The 16,742-nt window shown below is 44.4% G+C and overlaps 1 protein-coding gene across 4 annotated transcripts in view; it reads left to right on the forward strand.

Annotated features, from left to right (window-relative positions):
• The window catches only part of GMDS (GDP-mannose 4,6-dehydratase), a 628,423-nt gene that overhangs the window by 498,780 nt on the left and 112,901 nt on the right, over window positions 1-16,742 (forward strand). For all 4 annotated transcript variants that reach the window (XM_023221057.3, XM_023221059.3, XM_023221058.3 and 1 more), the window contains exon 8: window positions 4,386-4,504. In XM_023221057.3, the coding sequence (XP_023076825.1) occupies window positions 4,386-4,504 (119 nt within the window). The remainder of the gene's footprint in view (window positions 1-4,385; window positions 4,505-16,742) is intronic.

A 16,742-nucleotide genomic window follows, 5' to 3' on the forward strand; every position in this document is an offset into this window, starting at 1 on the left:
TCCCGAGAGGAGCGGCCTCCCTGAGCCTCCCAAACCACTTCCGCATCCACCCCTCAAATTACCAAATGGGATACTGGGAGAGAGGGGTCTTTTTATCTGACATTTTAAAATTAAAGTTTTATAGGCAGGGAGCGGTGGTTCACGCCTGTAATCCCAGCACTTTGGGAGGCCGAGGCTGGCAGATCACAAGGTCAGGAGTTCAAGACCAGCCTGACCAACATGGCGAAACCCCGTCTCTACTAAAAATACAAAAATTAGCTGGGTGTGGTGGTGCGCACCTGTAATCCCAGCTACTCGAGAGTCTGAGGCAGGAGAGCTGCTTGAACCCTGGAGGCAGAGGTTGCAGTGAGCCGAAATTATGCCACTGCATTCCTGCCTGGGCGACAGAGCGAGATTCTGTCTAAATAAATAAATAAATAAATAAAATTAAAGTTTTATTTTGACTTCTCCAAATTGGATTTGTAGAACAGATAGATTATATAGTTAACAAAATAGTACATGTCCAAATTTAAGTAATATTTAGACCTGTCTTGACTTGGCCATCAAAAGTCAATGGTATGGAGTCAGATTTCCCTTAAACTTCATTTGCTTAAAAGCAAAATGAATGCAAGACATGATTTGAAAACTGCACTGTTTTTTTGGCAATTAAGGGACATTTTTATGTTAAAGAATCTGAAGCCCTGGCACATTCCTTAACTGATTTGCTTTCCTCTCCGTGAGATGGATTAAAAAACAGGAGACTTTTTTCATGTGCACTGGTAATCAGGTCAGGACTGAAAGTAAATAAGTGTTTGAGGAAGTGGACAAGTCAGTCACATCCTCAAAGGACACCAGAGGAATGCAGGCAGACTGTCTTTTTCCTTCTTCATTCCTTGAGAGACAAAGAGAGAAGACTGACCTCTAAACCATGTAACCTCAACGCTGTTTCTCTAGTCAGAAGTCAAAGCTGGGTGGCGATTTGCTCACAGAGTGTGGCCTGGCCATGTCATGGGTCATGTGGTCCAGCATGTGAACAGGAAGGTGAGAACGGGTGAACTTTTGCCTCAGTTGTGCCATCCATCAGAGAATAAATGGAGCACATCAACGTGTGCAGCTGTATAAGGAGGCGGATGGCTGCGTCCTTCTCACACAGGGGCCTTTGTCTCCTGGACATGATCTAGCATTACAACGGGACGCACTCAGCCTCGGCTTTGTGGTGAATTACTAACCCATTATCACACCAGAACACAGGATCGTTTATCTTCTAATCCAGAGTGTCACCTGTTCTTCATTTACCAGTCAATAACCATTAATTATGCTCAGTGGAAATTTAAACAAAGCCCTATCCCTCTGTTGAAACCAGTAAACTATTCAGTAATAACAAATAAATCTGGAGTTGTATATCCTTTCTCTTCTCATTCCCAGACTGGAGTCTGGGACAATATGAACTTTAGAGGAAATGCCTAGAAATTGATAGGTCAAAGGCCACAGATAGTCTGATGGAGAAGAAAAGAGCAGATTCTTGGCTCTCGCTCTAGTAAAAGGAGAGGCCCTGACTGATCCCCGGATTCCTGCCGGGAACAAAACAAGCACCAGGGGACCCGGGCCGGTGTTTAAAGTGATCCACCATTAACCAACAGTCATATTTTCTCCTTACATTTTTAGCAAGCCCTTGCCTTCTTTGACATGACTAAAAATAGGACTTTTTTGAGACCATTCTAACACAGCGAACTGTTTCTAAAGAAATAAAATAAGCTGAGTGGTCCTGAAAGACCTATTTGAAATGTTATTTTTAAAATGGAAATTTCAGTCAAACACATTTAAGTGTATTTACCCCCTTACGTCTAATCCCGCAGAAGAGTGTTCAGATAGAAATTCTAGCCATAAGCATAATTTAATTTTTCCTAAAAATTCTGAAGGTATTTTGGCAAAAGTCAAAATAAGTTTCTGTGTGTTGTGTGTGCACGTGTGCCTGTGTGTGTCCACGGGGACGCTCGCGCGCCCACTTGGGTGAAGTGGGAGGCGCAGCTTAGTTGGGAAGGGGGCCAAAGGGCAGGCCCGATCCCAGGGAAGCCACCATACTGTGTGCACTGGAATTCATGCTAATGGCCAGACTTGGGACCCTGGTCCAGGACCTCGAGAGCGGTCAGCATTCCCAGACAGATGAGGAGACAGGGCGTTCCAGGCCGCGGGAATTTCGCTTGCAGGCACAGGCCTACAAGGAGCAGCTGCTCACTAGGCCTCTGCTCATGCACACAGGCCTTGGTGCCCCTTTCAAAAAGACACCTTGGGGAACTTCTTGACAGACGGTGCTGCGCCTGGGCTGCATTTCAGATCCCATTGCTCTCCTCAGCCCCCAGTGTTTAACAGCGTTCAGGGAGCTACCAAGCCATTTGTAGACTCCATCTGCTTGCATGGACTATCCCAAAACAGTGAACAACTTGTATTTCATGCCTTTTAAAAGCTCATGCTTTATTAGTAGTAGTGGTGGTGGTAGTATAACATTTAAAAAGTGTTGTGGCTCAGTTCACCAACCATGATTTCTTAAGGCAAAATGAAATTGCAGGTATTTCATTAATGTGAACAAAAGTATCTTCTCGTGAAGATAATTTCATCTGTCAGTTACTTTATAGAACATCACTGCCTTGAAACCATTACCGTTGTCCCAGCCAGCATGCCACATCTCCAAGGCATGTAAAATAGCCCAAAATCTTGTCTTCCATATGATTTAAAACAATCTTGTAATAGACCACAAATACAAAAACATACACAGGAAATAACTTCAGGTAAAGGAGAAATTATTTTAAATTTTATTTTTTAGAAGGCTTCCACAAATTCAAATGAATAAAAAGGAAATTAAACTTTTTTGATGGCATTTTCTAAGAGAAAATAGGCTGGCTCATTGATTTTAGCAGCTTCTTGTTTTCAGCTTATCAAGGAACAACTTAGGGAGACACAAACCAAAGCAGTTTTGTTTAAATGCTAGAACGAGAGTTCAATGCACATTAACGAGAGTTAAATGCTCTCGTTAAATGCTAGAACGAGAGTATCATTGGAGGCTGTGTTATAATTAAATCCTTATTGTTTTTACCTATTTTATTTTGAGAATTGGGTGGAAGTGATGAAAAAATAGAGATTGATTTTTTTTTCTTTTTTGTTTCAACCTTTTTTGAAGAGACGTATTCCTGTTGGATTCCTGCTACGCTTAATTTTTTTTAAAACTGCATCTTCTATCTGTGTTTAAAAAAAAATCTTTAAGGTGTAATTGCAAGGTACAGGAACTCCGGGTCTATCTGCTGTTGATAAAAGCTAACCAAGGGGAGCCGGGCTGTGCTGGTGCCACCAGTCTGTATCTTGGATATGCAGTGGCATTTTCACCCACCAGACTCCTGGCTCCTACTGAGAAAGTACCTATAGAGACATCCATTTTGATGTGGAAGTTGGGCACCTGGCCTTGAAACCCTGCCTTATGAACCCATTAGCTCTGGCTTAAATGTTTTCATCGCCTCTTAGACAACTTTTTTATAACGGTAGGACTCTCCATTACGTGGTTGTTTTTCCATTAATTTGTTTTGTTTTGTGACTAGTACATTCTCAACTTTATTATTCAAAAATTAGGTTCTACTTTTGGAGACAAACATCTATCTTTAAATGGTTTTCTCCTTGCCTGCTATCTATGATATGAAGAAAAATTAGTGCTTTTAGAACTGTTCTTTTTGGCCGGGTGCAGTGGCTCATGCCTGTAATCCCAGCACTTTGGGAGGCTGAGGCGAACGGATCACAAGGTCAGGAGATCGAGACCATCCTGGCTAACACAGTGAAACACCATATTTACTAAAAATACAAAAAATTACCTGGGTGTGGTGGTAGGTGCCTGTAGTCCCAGCTACTCAGGAGGCTGAAGCAGGAGAATGGCATGAACCCGGAAGGCGGAGCTTGCGGTGAGATGAGATGGCACCACTGCACTCAAGCCTGGGCGACAGAGGGAGACTCTGTCTGTCTCAAAAAAAAAAAAAAAAAAAAAAAAACTGTTCTTTTTGTAAATGATACTATAAAAAGGTTATTTGCTATAGACACTGCTTCACATCACATTCCTCTACGTTGTGGTCTGAGGACCTGCAACATGAGAATCACCTGTGATGTTAAGATAAAGATTCTGAGAAGCAATCTCCAGGCCTCTGAGCCCACCCTGCTGTGGCTGCAGCCCTGGCATCTACACCACAATGTTCCTCATGTTATTCTGATGCTCAGTAAAAGTTGGGAGCCATTGCTGTTGTGGTTAGAATAAGGTATGAAATTCATGCTCATGTTCCAGCTGTCCATGTCCTTATCTGATTATGTGTGCTGGAAAACCGTGTGGCCACTAAGTGTGACTCCAAAATGAACTTGCCTCTCTTTCCCTCTAGGCTATGTGGTTGATGTTGCAGAATGATGAGCCGGAGGACTTCGTCATAGCTACTGGGGAGGTCCATAGTGTCCGGGAATTTGTCGAGAAATCATTCATGCACATTGGAAAAACCATTGTGTAAGTATACCTGAGAAGTGACCGCTTCTAGCTCTCTGGCAGGTACGCACCTGAGCTTGCTGAAGCCTCGGTTCTAGCTGTCATCTTCCCCCTTCAGTATCCTGAAGAGCAATACAGAAAGTTTCAGTGTGGAGCGGGGCCTTTGCTCTGCTCTGCATCCAACCCTACTTGTGTTATTTGTCAAATGTTGGTCAGCATCTAAATCAAGTTTTTCCAAATTTCTTTCATCTTTCTTTTAAGATGCTTTTGGCCACGCATGGTGGTTCATGCCTGTAATCCCAGCACTTTGGGAAGCCGAGGTGGGAAGATCATGAGGTCAGGAGTTCAAGACCAGCCTGACCAACATGGTGAAACCCTGTCCCTACTAAAAACACAAAAATTAGCCGGTCGTAGTGGCATGCACCTGTTATTCCAGCTACTCAGGAGGCTGGGGCAGGAGAATCGCTTGAACCCAGGAGGCAGAGGTTGCAGTGAGCTGAGATTGTGCCATTGCACTCCAGCCTGGGTGACAGAGCAAGACTCTATCTAGAAAAAAAAAAAAAAAAAGACGTTTTTTATTTCATTTATTGGTAAATATTATTTTATTTTTGTTTTTTAAGTTTGAAATTTTTTATCGCAATATAAGCACCTTGTTTTTTTTTTGGAGACAGAGTCTTGCTCTGTTGCCCAGGCTAGAGTGCAGTAGTGTGATCTTGGCTCACTGCAACCTCCGCCTTCCAAGTAGCTGGGATTACAGGAATGTGCCACCATGCCCAGCTAATTTTTGTATTCGTAGTAGGGATGGGGTTTCACCGTGTTGACCAGGCTAGTCTTGAACTCCTGACCTCAGGTGATCCGCCTGCCTTGGACTCCCAAAGTGCTAGGATTACAGGCGTGAGCCACCATACCCAGCCAAAATCCTGTCATTTGTGACAACATGGATGAATCTAGAGGACATCATGTTAAGTGAAATAAGCCAGACACAGAATGACAAATACTGAGTGATATCACTCCTGTGAAATCTAAAGAAAGATGATAGAGAAACAGAGAGTAGAACAGTGCTTACAAAAAACTGAGGAAGGAAGGGGTGGAAAGAGGCTGGGGAGAGGGTGGTAAACGGGTACAAAGTAACTATAAGATAGGAAAAGTAAGTTCTGGTATTCTATTGTACAATAGGGTGACTGAGGTTAACAATACCTATTGTATATGTCAAAGCAGCTAGAAGAGAGAATTTTTAATGTTGTCACCAGAAAGAAACATGTGCATGAGCTGATAGATACACTAACTACCCTGACTGGATCATAGATAGAACATATGCATGTATCAGAATATCAAAATGTACCCCATAAATGTGCGCAATTATAATGTGTCAATTAAAATTTTGAAAACAAAAATAAGAACACTCAGAAAAAAGAGATACTGCCCAATTATTTTGTGAACATTTTGTTTCAATATGCTTCCAATTTTATGAAAAAATATTGACAAATCATGGCCAAAAGTTAAATAAATTTGTTTTGCATAAAACCATTGTGCAGGAAACTAGTGACATTAATTATAGAGAATTAAAAATGAGAAAGCAAAGATAAGATCTTCTTCAAATTTTACGTATAACATGGGGAATTGGAAAACAGCGTAAAGATAAGAAGCAAGAAGATATAAAATAATGTTTGAAGTATAATTTGGTCATGTTTATTCTTCTGGCCTTCTGTTTTATTTTTTAAAGAAGATACCTCATTTTTCCAAAAAAAATGGCCTTATTCTTTTGTGGACTTAAAAATGCATTGTTGGATTGATTATGTTTGGGACTGAGGTTTTTTTGTGCCTTTCAAATATATAGTTTATGTTGCTTCTAAGCAACCCTCCCTTTTTTTTTTTTTTTAAGAGACGGAGTCTCACTCTGTCCCCCAGGCTGGAGTGCAGTGGCGTGATCTCGGCTCACTACAACCTCCGCCTCCTGGGTTCCAGTGATTCTGCTGCCTCAGCCTCCCAAGTAGCTGGGATTACAGGCGTGCACCACCACGCCCAGCTAATTTTTGTATTTTTAGTAGAGACGGGGTTTTACTATATTGGCCAGGCTCGTCTCAAACTCCTGACCTCAAGTGATCCACCCACCTCGGCCTCCCAAAGTGTTGGGATTACAGGCATGAGCCACCACACCCGGCCCAAAAATTTTAATTAAAATGTGTAGTTTAGCAGAAATTAGTATCTGCCACTCTCATTAATTACTTTTTTAAAATAACTCTCAAATATAGTTTAACAAATTTATATTGTATGTATGAATAACACAGATTATACTTAAACAAGTTTAATGAGAAAAATAAGATGTAAGCATAACATCTTACTCTTTAAAAACTATGTGCTCTTTTGTTTGTGTTCTCTATAGGAATCAAACATGACATTTTATTATTAGGAGTGTCCTGTTATGCTCCAAAAGTTGCAAAGGATGATACACATGAATTATTTTTTAAATGTGTGAAGTATCTATGCTAATAAAACAAAGGCTTGAGCATACTGAAAGTATTTAGTAATATGTTAGGAAAGGGAGAAAAGTGAATGGACTTTTCCAGCAGTCAGAGTTCTTTTGTTTTTCAGGACCTGAAACTGAACTCAGACTAGCCTTAGGTTCCTGGTGCTCCTTCAGGGCCCCTCTGCTCCTTGGCTCCAGTGCTCCTGGGTGTTGCCTCCATCCCTCAGCTGCTCCCCAGGGCAGAGGGCAGTCTCGACTGCCTCTCTGGTTCACAGCCTCACACAGTCAAAGAGGAATGGAACCTGTAAGAACAATCCACTTAGAAAACTCCCAAGGAAGGACCGTGGCTGGCCCTGTGCGGGTCCTGCAGTTATCCCTGGACCTGTCGCTGTGGCCAGTGTGGGACTGGATCCCAGGCCTTGGCCTGTTTTCAGGGTGTGAGGATCCTGGGATGAGCAGCCCCACTGACAGCCCACTGTTTGCATGCAGGGGAGCAGGGTCTTCCCCTACAGCAGGACGCTATTGCAGAAGAACAGCAGAATGCGGTCCAAGGCAGGCAGAGACAGCCCATGCTCACCGCGGCACACAGGGAGTGGTTAGGGCGAGCCCGGAAGCATGCCAGGAGCTGCATCCCTACTCTGTTTAATTTCCAGGGCTGGGGCACTGTTGCACTGAGAAGGAAACTGAGGCACAGTGCAGTTCAGTGCTCTCCCCAGGTCACATAGCGTGGGAGTAGCAGAACCAGGGTCTGAAATGAGTATTTTGTGACCCAAGACGCCCCTCTTTTCTTTATATGCACTTTTTATGCTTCTTGTTCATAGGCTGTCAAAAAAACCTTTGTGATAGGATATTTGCAGTGAACACAGACCCAGGTCTTCATGCCTGTGGGCATCGGCTCATTCCCACGTTATCCTCAGTGCTCTCAACAGCTGAGGGTGCTCTGTAAATACTTAATCCAGCACAAGTGGACATCCCAAAAGCCAGTTTATCTAGAAAGTCCTCCCGGAAATGCAGTCATCCTGATTTCTGCAGATTTCATGGTTAGCATTATTCCCTCTCACATGGTGGGGACGGCCTGAGGGAAACCACCATGCCTCCTCCCTAGAGGCCTGTTGGAGCTGTCCAGCTAAGGATGAGGACGGCCTGCATTCAGCCGAGAACATGGAGAGGGAGAGGAGCGATTGATTTGAGTCAGAATCGGCAGGATTTGGTGAACAGCCAGATGTAGAGGGTGAAGGAGAGCCAAGGTCTCTAGTTTCATTAGCATTGCCATTAATTAAGCTAGGAAGCTTTCTGCTCACTCATAGTTCTACCTGTTGTGCTTTGTGTGCTTGTCTCATATCACATGACGCTATACCATATCAGACACACCACTCAATATCTGGAACATTCTCACTTTTGCTGTTCTAAGATCTCCTGTCTCTTCCCATTTTTGCTATCGTTTTTAAAATTTATCTGTTGTAATGTTCACCGAAAAGGCTTGACACATGTTGCCATCTGTATATTTAGAATCGACACAGATATTTATTCTTGAAGCCTTTGACATCACTTGAGTAATCTGAATAATTTTTGTTTTGCATGTATTAGAAAATAGCACATTAATTTGAGTTTGGGTTGGTAGAAGATACCCAGGGAAGCAGATCAGTACCACTTGCAGTCCTGATAAAATTTAAGGTAACGTTCTAAATTCTTATGCAGTCATTTGTATTGAGAAGGGCAGCCTTATGACAACTGCTTTCTTCTAAGAGCGTCACTGTGTGTGTGTATGTATGTGTATGTGTGTGTGTGTGTGGTGTGTGCGAGTGTGTGTGTGGTGAGTGTGTGTGCGGTGTGTGTGTGGAGCATATTGCATTGTTGGGGCTCTTTTTAGTGCTGTGTTTTGTTTTTCCTTTTGCATCAACTTACCACTAGGTACGTAGTGTGAAAAGGAAACACTTTTCTCCTACAACTAAAATGATAGTAGGAAAACCCAAACAGGCAAATACTTGTCTTGTCTAATTTCCTGTCATTAATCTTGTTAAATTTGGAGAAGAGAGTTGTAAGAGTGCCCTACAACCAGGTGAGAACCAACATCTGCCGCTTGTTGTTTGCGGGGGGGGGGTGGGCAATGTTTAAGACATGGAAATTGTTATTGTAGTCTGTGGTACTGAATTTACATTTTCAGTAAAAGTAACAAGGGCAACATTGTTATACATCAGAGAAGAAACCCATTTCTAACATCCTTCTGGCAGAGGCAACAAGCTGGTTTGTGCTCATGCACATTTCTCCCTTCATTTGACACTGTCTCCTGATGGATGCGATTTCTGGACCCCGGGTCCTGAGCTGAAGCCTCTGGAGGCCGATCTTGAAGACAGCGCCTGAGAAGAAAGGCCTGGCTGCAGGTTCCGGGGGGTGGATGGAGCATCCCTGCGGCCAGGGTAGCTACTGTAAGGCATTCCTCGGGAATGTGCAGAGCCTGGGACTGTCAGACTCACTGTGGGAGAGCACATGCCCCCACTCGGTCAGTTGTTGGTGATGAGCAGAACTCTCGTGTGAGGAGCCGTACTTCGAAGGGTTCTATGTAGGGGCAAAGTCAGGAGAAGGAAACTTGCTGCAAGTCTGTATTCTTCCCTAACCGTTCAATGCGCTGTGTTGAGACCAGCCACCTGTGATCCCTGAGATACATTTAACTCCCACCTCAGCAGCTGGCCGAAGCTTCCTTTGATGTCCATGTTGTGACCAGGTTGAGGAGAATCTGTGACACTGAGTGATGGAAATATAACTCATCTTCATTCATCATCACTCAAAATCCCCGTTAGAGCTAGAAACAGCAGTCATGCTCAGAAAACCCGCATGGAGTACTGTGAGCACTTTCTAGAGAGACTCTAAAGGGACTCACGCCTTCAAGAGTATTCACATTATGTTTAGTCATCATAAAGAGCTTGGACTTTTCATATAAGCTTCAAGTAGCCATTTGAATGAGGTCTCCTTCTCTCTTTCCTCTCGCTTTCTTCTTCTCTGTCTCTCTACCTCCCTCCTGGAAATGTGAATCCTACTATCATTTATATTTCTGAACTTCTAAGATGCTTAGATTTTTAACCCTTAAAGAACAAAATACTACAACATAAGGTGATGTGTGCCTTTGTTGGAGCAAGAGACTTTTGAGTTCTTGGCACCTGCAAGATCTAATTTGAGCCCTGATGTCATGCTGGGCTGTGGGTCTGAGGCAACCCTCATTCCATTTCATAGGCAGTTGATGCAATTCACTAGGTTGCGGGCCCATATTCATTCTTAACCAAAGGTCTGTTAGATCCTCAAAATAGCTGCTCCCTTCATGAGTCCGTAAACAGCTGCCACAGCACCTCACACCTCTCAGATGCTCTACACATGTGTTATTTGCTCATCTAATTTCCTCTCAATGCCAAACTAATCATCAAAGAGAACTGAAAGAGATTTCCTAACCCTGGAGAAATACAGACTCTAACTGGGTGTCAATTAATAAGAACACATTATTTACAAATATCTATGCAAATATGAAGACATTCTGCAAATTTATTCTATCAATCCTGAAGTAATAGCCTCATAATCTTGATTGGAGTTATGTCTGCAGGAAGTTAGATGTAAGCTGGTCCTCGTCCAGACTGGGAGATATGGATGATAGGAAGGAGGAAGACATTCCAGGTGGGTGGGAGGGCATGAGAAAAGGCATGGAGGCAGGAGCTAGTGCACTGTGTGTGGGCGCTGGGCAAGCTGAAGAGCGAGGGTGGACCAGCCTGGCCACACTGGGCTCGTCAGATGCCTGCTCCTACAGTTCCGTCTGCTTCTCCTGGCCCCTTCCCACTCATTCTTCAGGTCTTAGCTTAGGCATCCTCCCTCTGACCAACACCCTCCACCTAGTCTGTGCTAGGTGCCTACCTCCTGGCTCTGACAGCACCCTGGCTCTCTGCCATCGTTCCCTCACAAGACTGTGGTGGCCATAGACTGCAGGCTCCTTCAAGACAGAGACGTGCCTGGCTTCCACATACCCGTGTCCTTAGCAACTGGCTTAGCTTCCTGGCTGGCACCTAGTGGGTGCGTGCTGAAGATTTGTGGGGTGGGAGGAAGGGAGATGGATAGACACAGTTGTGTAGGTGAGAGAGATACAGATGCAGATGGCCCAGAACAGGGGCTGCAACTCTGGGGGTGCTTGGGCACTGGTCGTTTGGGCACTGCCTACTTACTGTGGCCCTGCAGGAAGGCCTCCGTCAGTTTTGCTTTCCCCCATACAGCAGAAGCTCCATCCTTATCCACTGGGGGTGGCTAATATGCCCCAGGTGGGTAAATATAAATGAAGCAGGCAGCTAGAGCACATTTAATGAGCTGTGCAAGGTAGTGTGGACACACTGAGGCTCATTGAAATGCTAGCTCTGTATCAGAATACCCTTTCACTGTCATTTTCACAGCCGAGGAGAGCCATCTCTGGTCTTGTCTTTTTATTATCATTATTATTATTTGATCTCTTGAGCTACCCTCAGCAGGCACCACCTCACAAGGCTTTTTCCTTTGAGTTCATCTTCCTAGTCTGACTTCCTAGGGATGAAACATAAGAAAAGACTGAGAGGAGAGCCTCCCTATTAAGTAATTTCTGAGTCCTACTGCTAAAAAGAAGAAAGCAAGGGAAGTATTGACCAGTTGACCACTCTTACTGAAAGTAATGTTTGAGGAGGTCTCCCCACAAAAATGGCTGTGCCCTTTTGAGAGGGTACCACACCTTTTCAGGTCAGACCATGTGAAACGGGTGCTGTCTGGGCCCAGGGTGGGGCAGCCCAGGAGCCTGGCTTGGCAGCCTTGGCTCCAGCACCCCTTCCCCATGTGCCAGCTGTAAACTGTTCAGCCCTGTAAACTTCTGTTCCTCCACTTATACACTGCAGATGATGCTACTCGTCTGCCTCTTGGCACATGAATTCAGCAAGTAACATTCATAAGGGCCCCACGATAGAGAAATCACAGAATAGATGTAGGCGTTCATCTTAAGAAGTGCCTTCGACATGAACAGCTGTATAATGGATTTAAATTTCACATTTTTGTTGTAGATGGTTATTCCTTAACTGCAACATAACAGCTGGGCTTAGTACTGCCAGAAGCCCCTTACTTAGAATAATTATCATAAATAAAATGGAAGAATTCTAGGCATAGATGGAGGCTAGCCAGCCTCCATTTCAGTAGCAATGCAAGAGGACTTACACAGCTAAGGTTCTCATAGATCCAGGGTCCACCCTTTAGACTCGTGCTGTATTTTAAATGTTAGAGTGGGTCTGTGATTAAAACAGTGGTCCCCAAGCATAAAAATGGCACCCGCCCTCGCTTCCCCTTTCCCACTAACAGGTCGCCCTGATGCCCCTTGGAAGAGTGCCTCCTCCCGGCCTATGGCCTCAGCCCTTCTGCCTGCTCAAGAGGTTCAGGCTGCCGCTCAGCCTCCGCACTCAGCCCTGGCCCTCTTTTTTTTTTTTTTAAGACAGTCTCACTCTGTCACCCGGGCACCCTGGCTGGAGTGCAGTAGCACGATCTCAGCTCTCTGCAACCTCTGCCTCCCAGGTTCAAGCAATCCTCCCACCTCTGCCTCCCAAGTAGCTGGACAACAGGTGCACACCAGCAAGTCCAGCTAATTTTTGTATTTAGAGACCTAACATGGTTTCACCATGTTGCCCTGGCTGGTTTCAAGCTCCTGGTCTCAAGTGATCTGCCCGCCTCGGCTACCCAAAGTGCTGGGATTACAGGTGTGAGCCACTGCATCTGGCCTCTGGCCCTCCTTTGAGGCGCCCTCTCATCTTTTACAGATGCCCCTTCAGAATTGGGGTCCCTCTAGTCACTGCCTGGTCTCTGTCTTCCCCTGCTCTGCCAAAAGGCATCAAGGAGCCACCTCCACACACAGCCTCACCCCATCCACTCAGCTCCCGACACCCTATCCAAGTAGCTTTCTCTGATGTGCCCAGGGCCCTGCTTGAGTCCCTGCATCCTCCTGACATCTGCCCATCATCACAGTTTGGAAGTGCTGAGGTCGCATCCTTCACCTTGGCCTGCCTCTTCCCAGGGTTGCCTGCTCCGTCTTCTCTGCAGATTTCACCTGCCCACCCTGTTAGTGGCTTTTGTGGTGATGCAGGATCTGGAATGTTGATGGTGCCAAAGACGTCAGCCCCTCCCCATCCTGAAGCAGGGTGACAGATGAATCCTGTAAGGAGGTGCTGCGTCTGTAGTGGAGCTGGTGGGACAGAATACCCATTCCGGGGACAGAGCTCAGGCTGGGCTGTGCTGAGGCCCATCTTCGTTCCAGACTCGCTTTCTCTGCAATGTAGAGGGGCCTGTGGGGTGGGGGTTAGTCGCTCACACTCTGCTACTTACAAAGCTCACATTTATAATTCTTTTTTCCCTTCTTTATTAGATGTTTTGGTCCAGTTACCCCAGCACCCTAGTCCTCTAATCGTTGTACGGGAGTTCTCACAAATCCCTGCTGTCTCCTACCCTCCGCGTCCTCCCTGTCCATTTCCCTGGCTAGGCCCATCTGCTAGGGAACGTTCTGAGCTCTGCTGTTTGGGGTGCTCTGTGGGCCCTCTCCAACATACAGAAATGTTTGTTGTTCTGCTGCGGTACACTGTCTTATTTAAAGATAAATATTTGTTTCTGGAATTTCTATTGTGCTGTGTTACAATTACTTTGGCATTTATCTCCATGTTTCCCAATAACATGTCGTGTCTGATTTTTCCCTTCTAGGCTTTATCTGTTGCCCTCCTCTTATTCAAAACAAGAGTTTTGCTCTCTTTCTCTCCCCTTGACCCATCCCTCCATTCTCTTAATACTCAATTGTTATATTTTAATTTTGGAGTCAAGTCAGTATTTACTGTTACATTACCATGACTGATGAATGCTATTCATTCCAGTAAACCACATTTATTTTATTTTATTTTATTTTTTTGAGACGGAGCCTCACTCTCACCAGGCTGGAATGCAATGGCCCGATCTGGGCTCACTGCAACCTCTGCCTCCCGGCTTCAAGCGATTCTTCTGCCTCAGCCTCCCAAGTAGCTGGGACTACAGGCGCATGCCACCACGCCTGGCTCATTTTTTGTATTTTTAGTAGAGACAGGGTTTCATCATGTTGGCCAGGATGGTCTTGAACTCCAGACCTTGTCATCTGCCCGCCTTGGCCTCCCAAAGTGCTGGGATTACAGGTATGAACCACCGCGCCCAGCCTATTTTATCTTTTATGTATAATTGTCATTTGTTTACCGTAGAGCTAACAGATGCCTTCTTTCTCTGTTCTATTCATTTTCTATGTACTTATCACTAACTTTACCCCATACTCTGCCCCAGCTGTGCAAATCACCTCTCTAGGCTCTCAAACCCCTGGTTGGGCTGTCAGTCACATCTTCCTGAGGCAGCCCTACAGCCTCTGACCTGACCGTGTGGACTGGCCAGAAGGTCAAATCCTGCTGTGTCACTTCATGCTCCTCTGGGGGGCTCTCTTAGCTGCTATCCTACACTGAGCCCCTATTTCCTGACATCTTATTCAAGACTACTTGGTTTGGTAAAGCAAAATCATAATTAGTTTCCTGAGAAGGATGCATGGGAAACAAATACTTTGTGACAAAATATACCTGAAAATATCTTTAGTCCAATTGTCAAAATTAACAATGTTGCTGGTATATATTTCTAGATTGGAAATAATTTTTCTTCAGAACTTTGAAGGTGTTACTCCATTGCCTATTAATCTGCAGTATCACCATGGGAAACCAAGAGCTGTTCTGACTCCCAGTCCCGTCTGTCCCCTGTGGAAAGTGCTTCAGACCTTCTCTTGGTCCCAGTGGTGTGGAACTTGATCTGAGGTGGGTCTAGACCCATTCATTATAGGGGGACACCCTTTCGGTGTAGAAATGCATGTGCCTCTGCTTTGATCAATATTCTTGATTTGTTTTAAGAGTTATTTGCTCTGCTCCATTTTTTCTGTACTCTCTTTCTGGAAATCCTATTATACTGACTGCCCTGAGGCACTCCAATGTTCTTATCTTCCTTCTCCTGGTCTTTCATATCTACATATTTTTGCTCTACTTTCTGGGAGATTTCTTCAACTCCCAGAAGATACTCTCAGGTATCTTCGAAATCTTCTCTTGAGTTATGAATTTCTGTTTTTTGTTTTCAACTTCTAAAATCCTGTGTTTCAAATTGTTTCTTTTTATGTAGTATCCTGTTCTTGTTTGTTTGATATCTTTCCTGATCTCTCTGAGGATATTAAAGGTGGTATATGTGGAGATTTTCTTGTTTTATTTTGTTTTTAATTCTCTTCCCCCAGCTTGTTCTGTTTCCTCCAAGTTGCTTTTTTTTCAGTTTGTTCGTTTTGATTTCTATTTTTTATATATGTGATTTTCCTTATATATTTCCTGTCTCGTAATACTTGGTTTCTGCTTCTTTAAAAGTCGGGTGCCTAAAAAGCTACTTGTGAGTTTTGAGAGCATAGTTAGAGCTTGTTGGCTATTTTATTATAAGAGGACTTGATAAGGCCTTTTAGTTGGAGAATCTCTGATGCCCAGAGGAGCCTCCCCAGTGTCCTCATTGGAAGGAAACAGGCCTGACTGCCAGCCCACAGAGAGCTGGGTGGTGGATCTCAGTATTCACCATGCGTACAGTCACCTAATTTCCTCTGTCTTCAGCATGGTGACCCACTCTTCACTGAGCCCATAGCCTTCAGTCCAGCCACCTCTTACCTCAGGGAGGGTGAGGCAGTGAGCGGCCAAGCAGTGCGGAATCGGGGAGGGGATCGAGCCCCAGACTGCTGCCTATGGAGACTTGCAATCAGGCCTCACTTCCTGAGCATTTGGAGACTTCTGCAAGTGTAAATTGGGGCCATTCTCAGCTCTCCCACTGTTGGTTTAGGAGACTTTTCTAGGGCTTCTGCTAAGTCCTTTAACACTCATCCATCTGCTTTCCAGCTTCCAGAATTTGGTTTCTCACATCTCTTTCCTGCCCTCTTAGCTCATGTGAGTTTATTCCTTTTTGAAAGGTTTCTGGGGAAGGAGCAAAAGTGTGTGAAAACCACCATCTTTATCCAGAAGCTAATGCTTCCTCCAGGCCTGCCTTATGGCACTGACTAAATTTTAGCTCCTGCAGCTTCCTATTTCCATACCCTAATTAAATAGCCTAATTAAATAAATCAGAATAATTCCTGAGCGCTTTTATGATATTTGGGTCACTATAAGGAGTGTGTTGCCCCCCCACACTTAGGTCTAATAGCCCCAAACTTGACTCATGATCACTACAAGGAGTGTGTTGCCGCCCCCCCACCCCCACCCCAACACATACACACACACACATACTTACCCCACCCCCACCCCAACACATACACACACACACATACTTAGGTCGAATAGCCCCAAACTTGACTCATGTGGCTGAGTTTGCTTTTGTTGTTCCTTCAAAGGAATGTCGAGTTGAGTAGATTTTAATAGTGCTTTATCTTGCCTTATTGTCCTTGATTCTGTTATTCTTCAGTGCTTTCTATTGCTATTTAATGCGTATTAGGAGCCAACAATTTATTTTAAAAATTGAATTATACAGGATCCGTGCTTGGTGAGCTGTTGATCTAAATTAGTGGGTAGTAATTCTTGGTAATTAACCGAATCCTCTCCTCTGTGTCAAGCCACCATTATTTCATTAACATTGCAGCTCTGCTTTGAGTCATAACATTACTTGTTAGGACATGTTAGCTGTTACCTTTTACTTGTTAATACAAGTGTTTCATGTTTTGTTGTAACTGAATGTTTTTTGGCACTTGGCGGAAACTTT

The sequence above is a fragment of the Piliocolobus tephrosceles genome, chromosome 5 (genome assembly GCF_002776525.5).
Source record: "Piliocolobus tephrosceles isolate RC106 chromosome 5, ASM277652v3, whole genome shotgun sequence".
In the NCBI taxonomy this organism is placed as follows: domain Eukaryota; kingdom Metazoa; phylum Chordata; class Mammalia; order Primates; family Cercopithecidae; genus Piliocolobus; species Piliocolobus tephrosceles.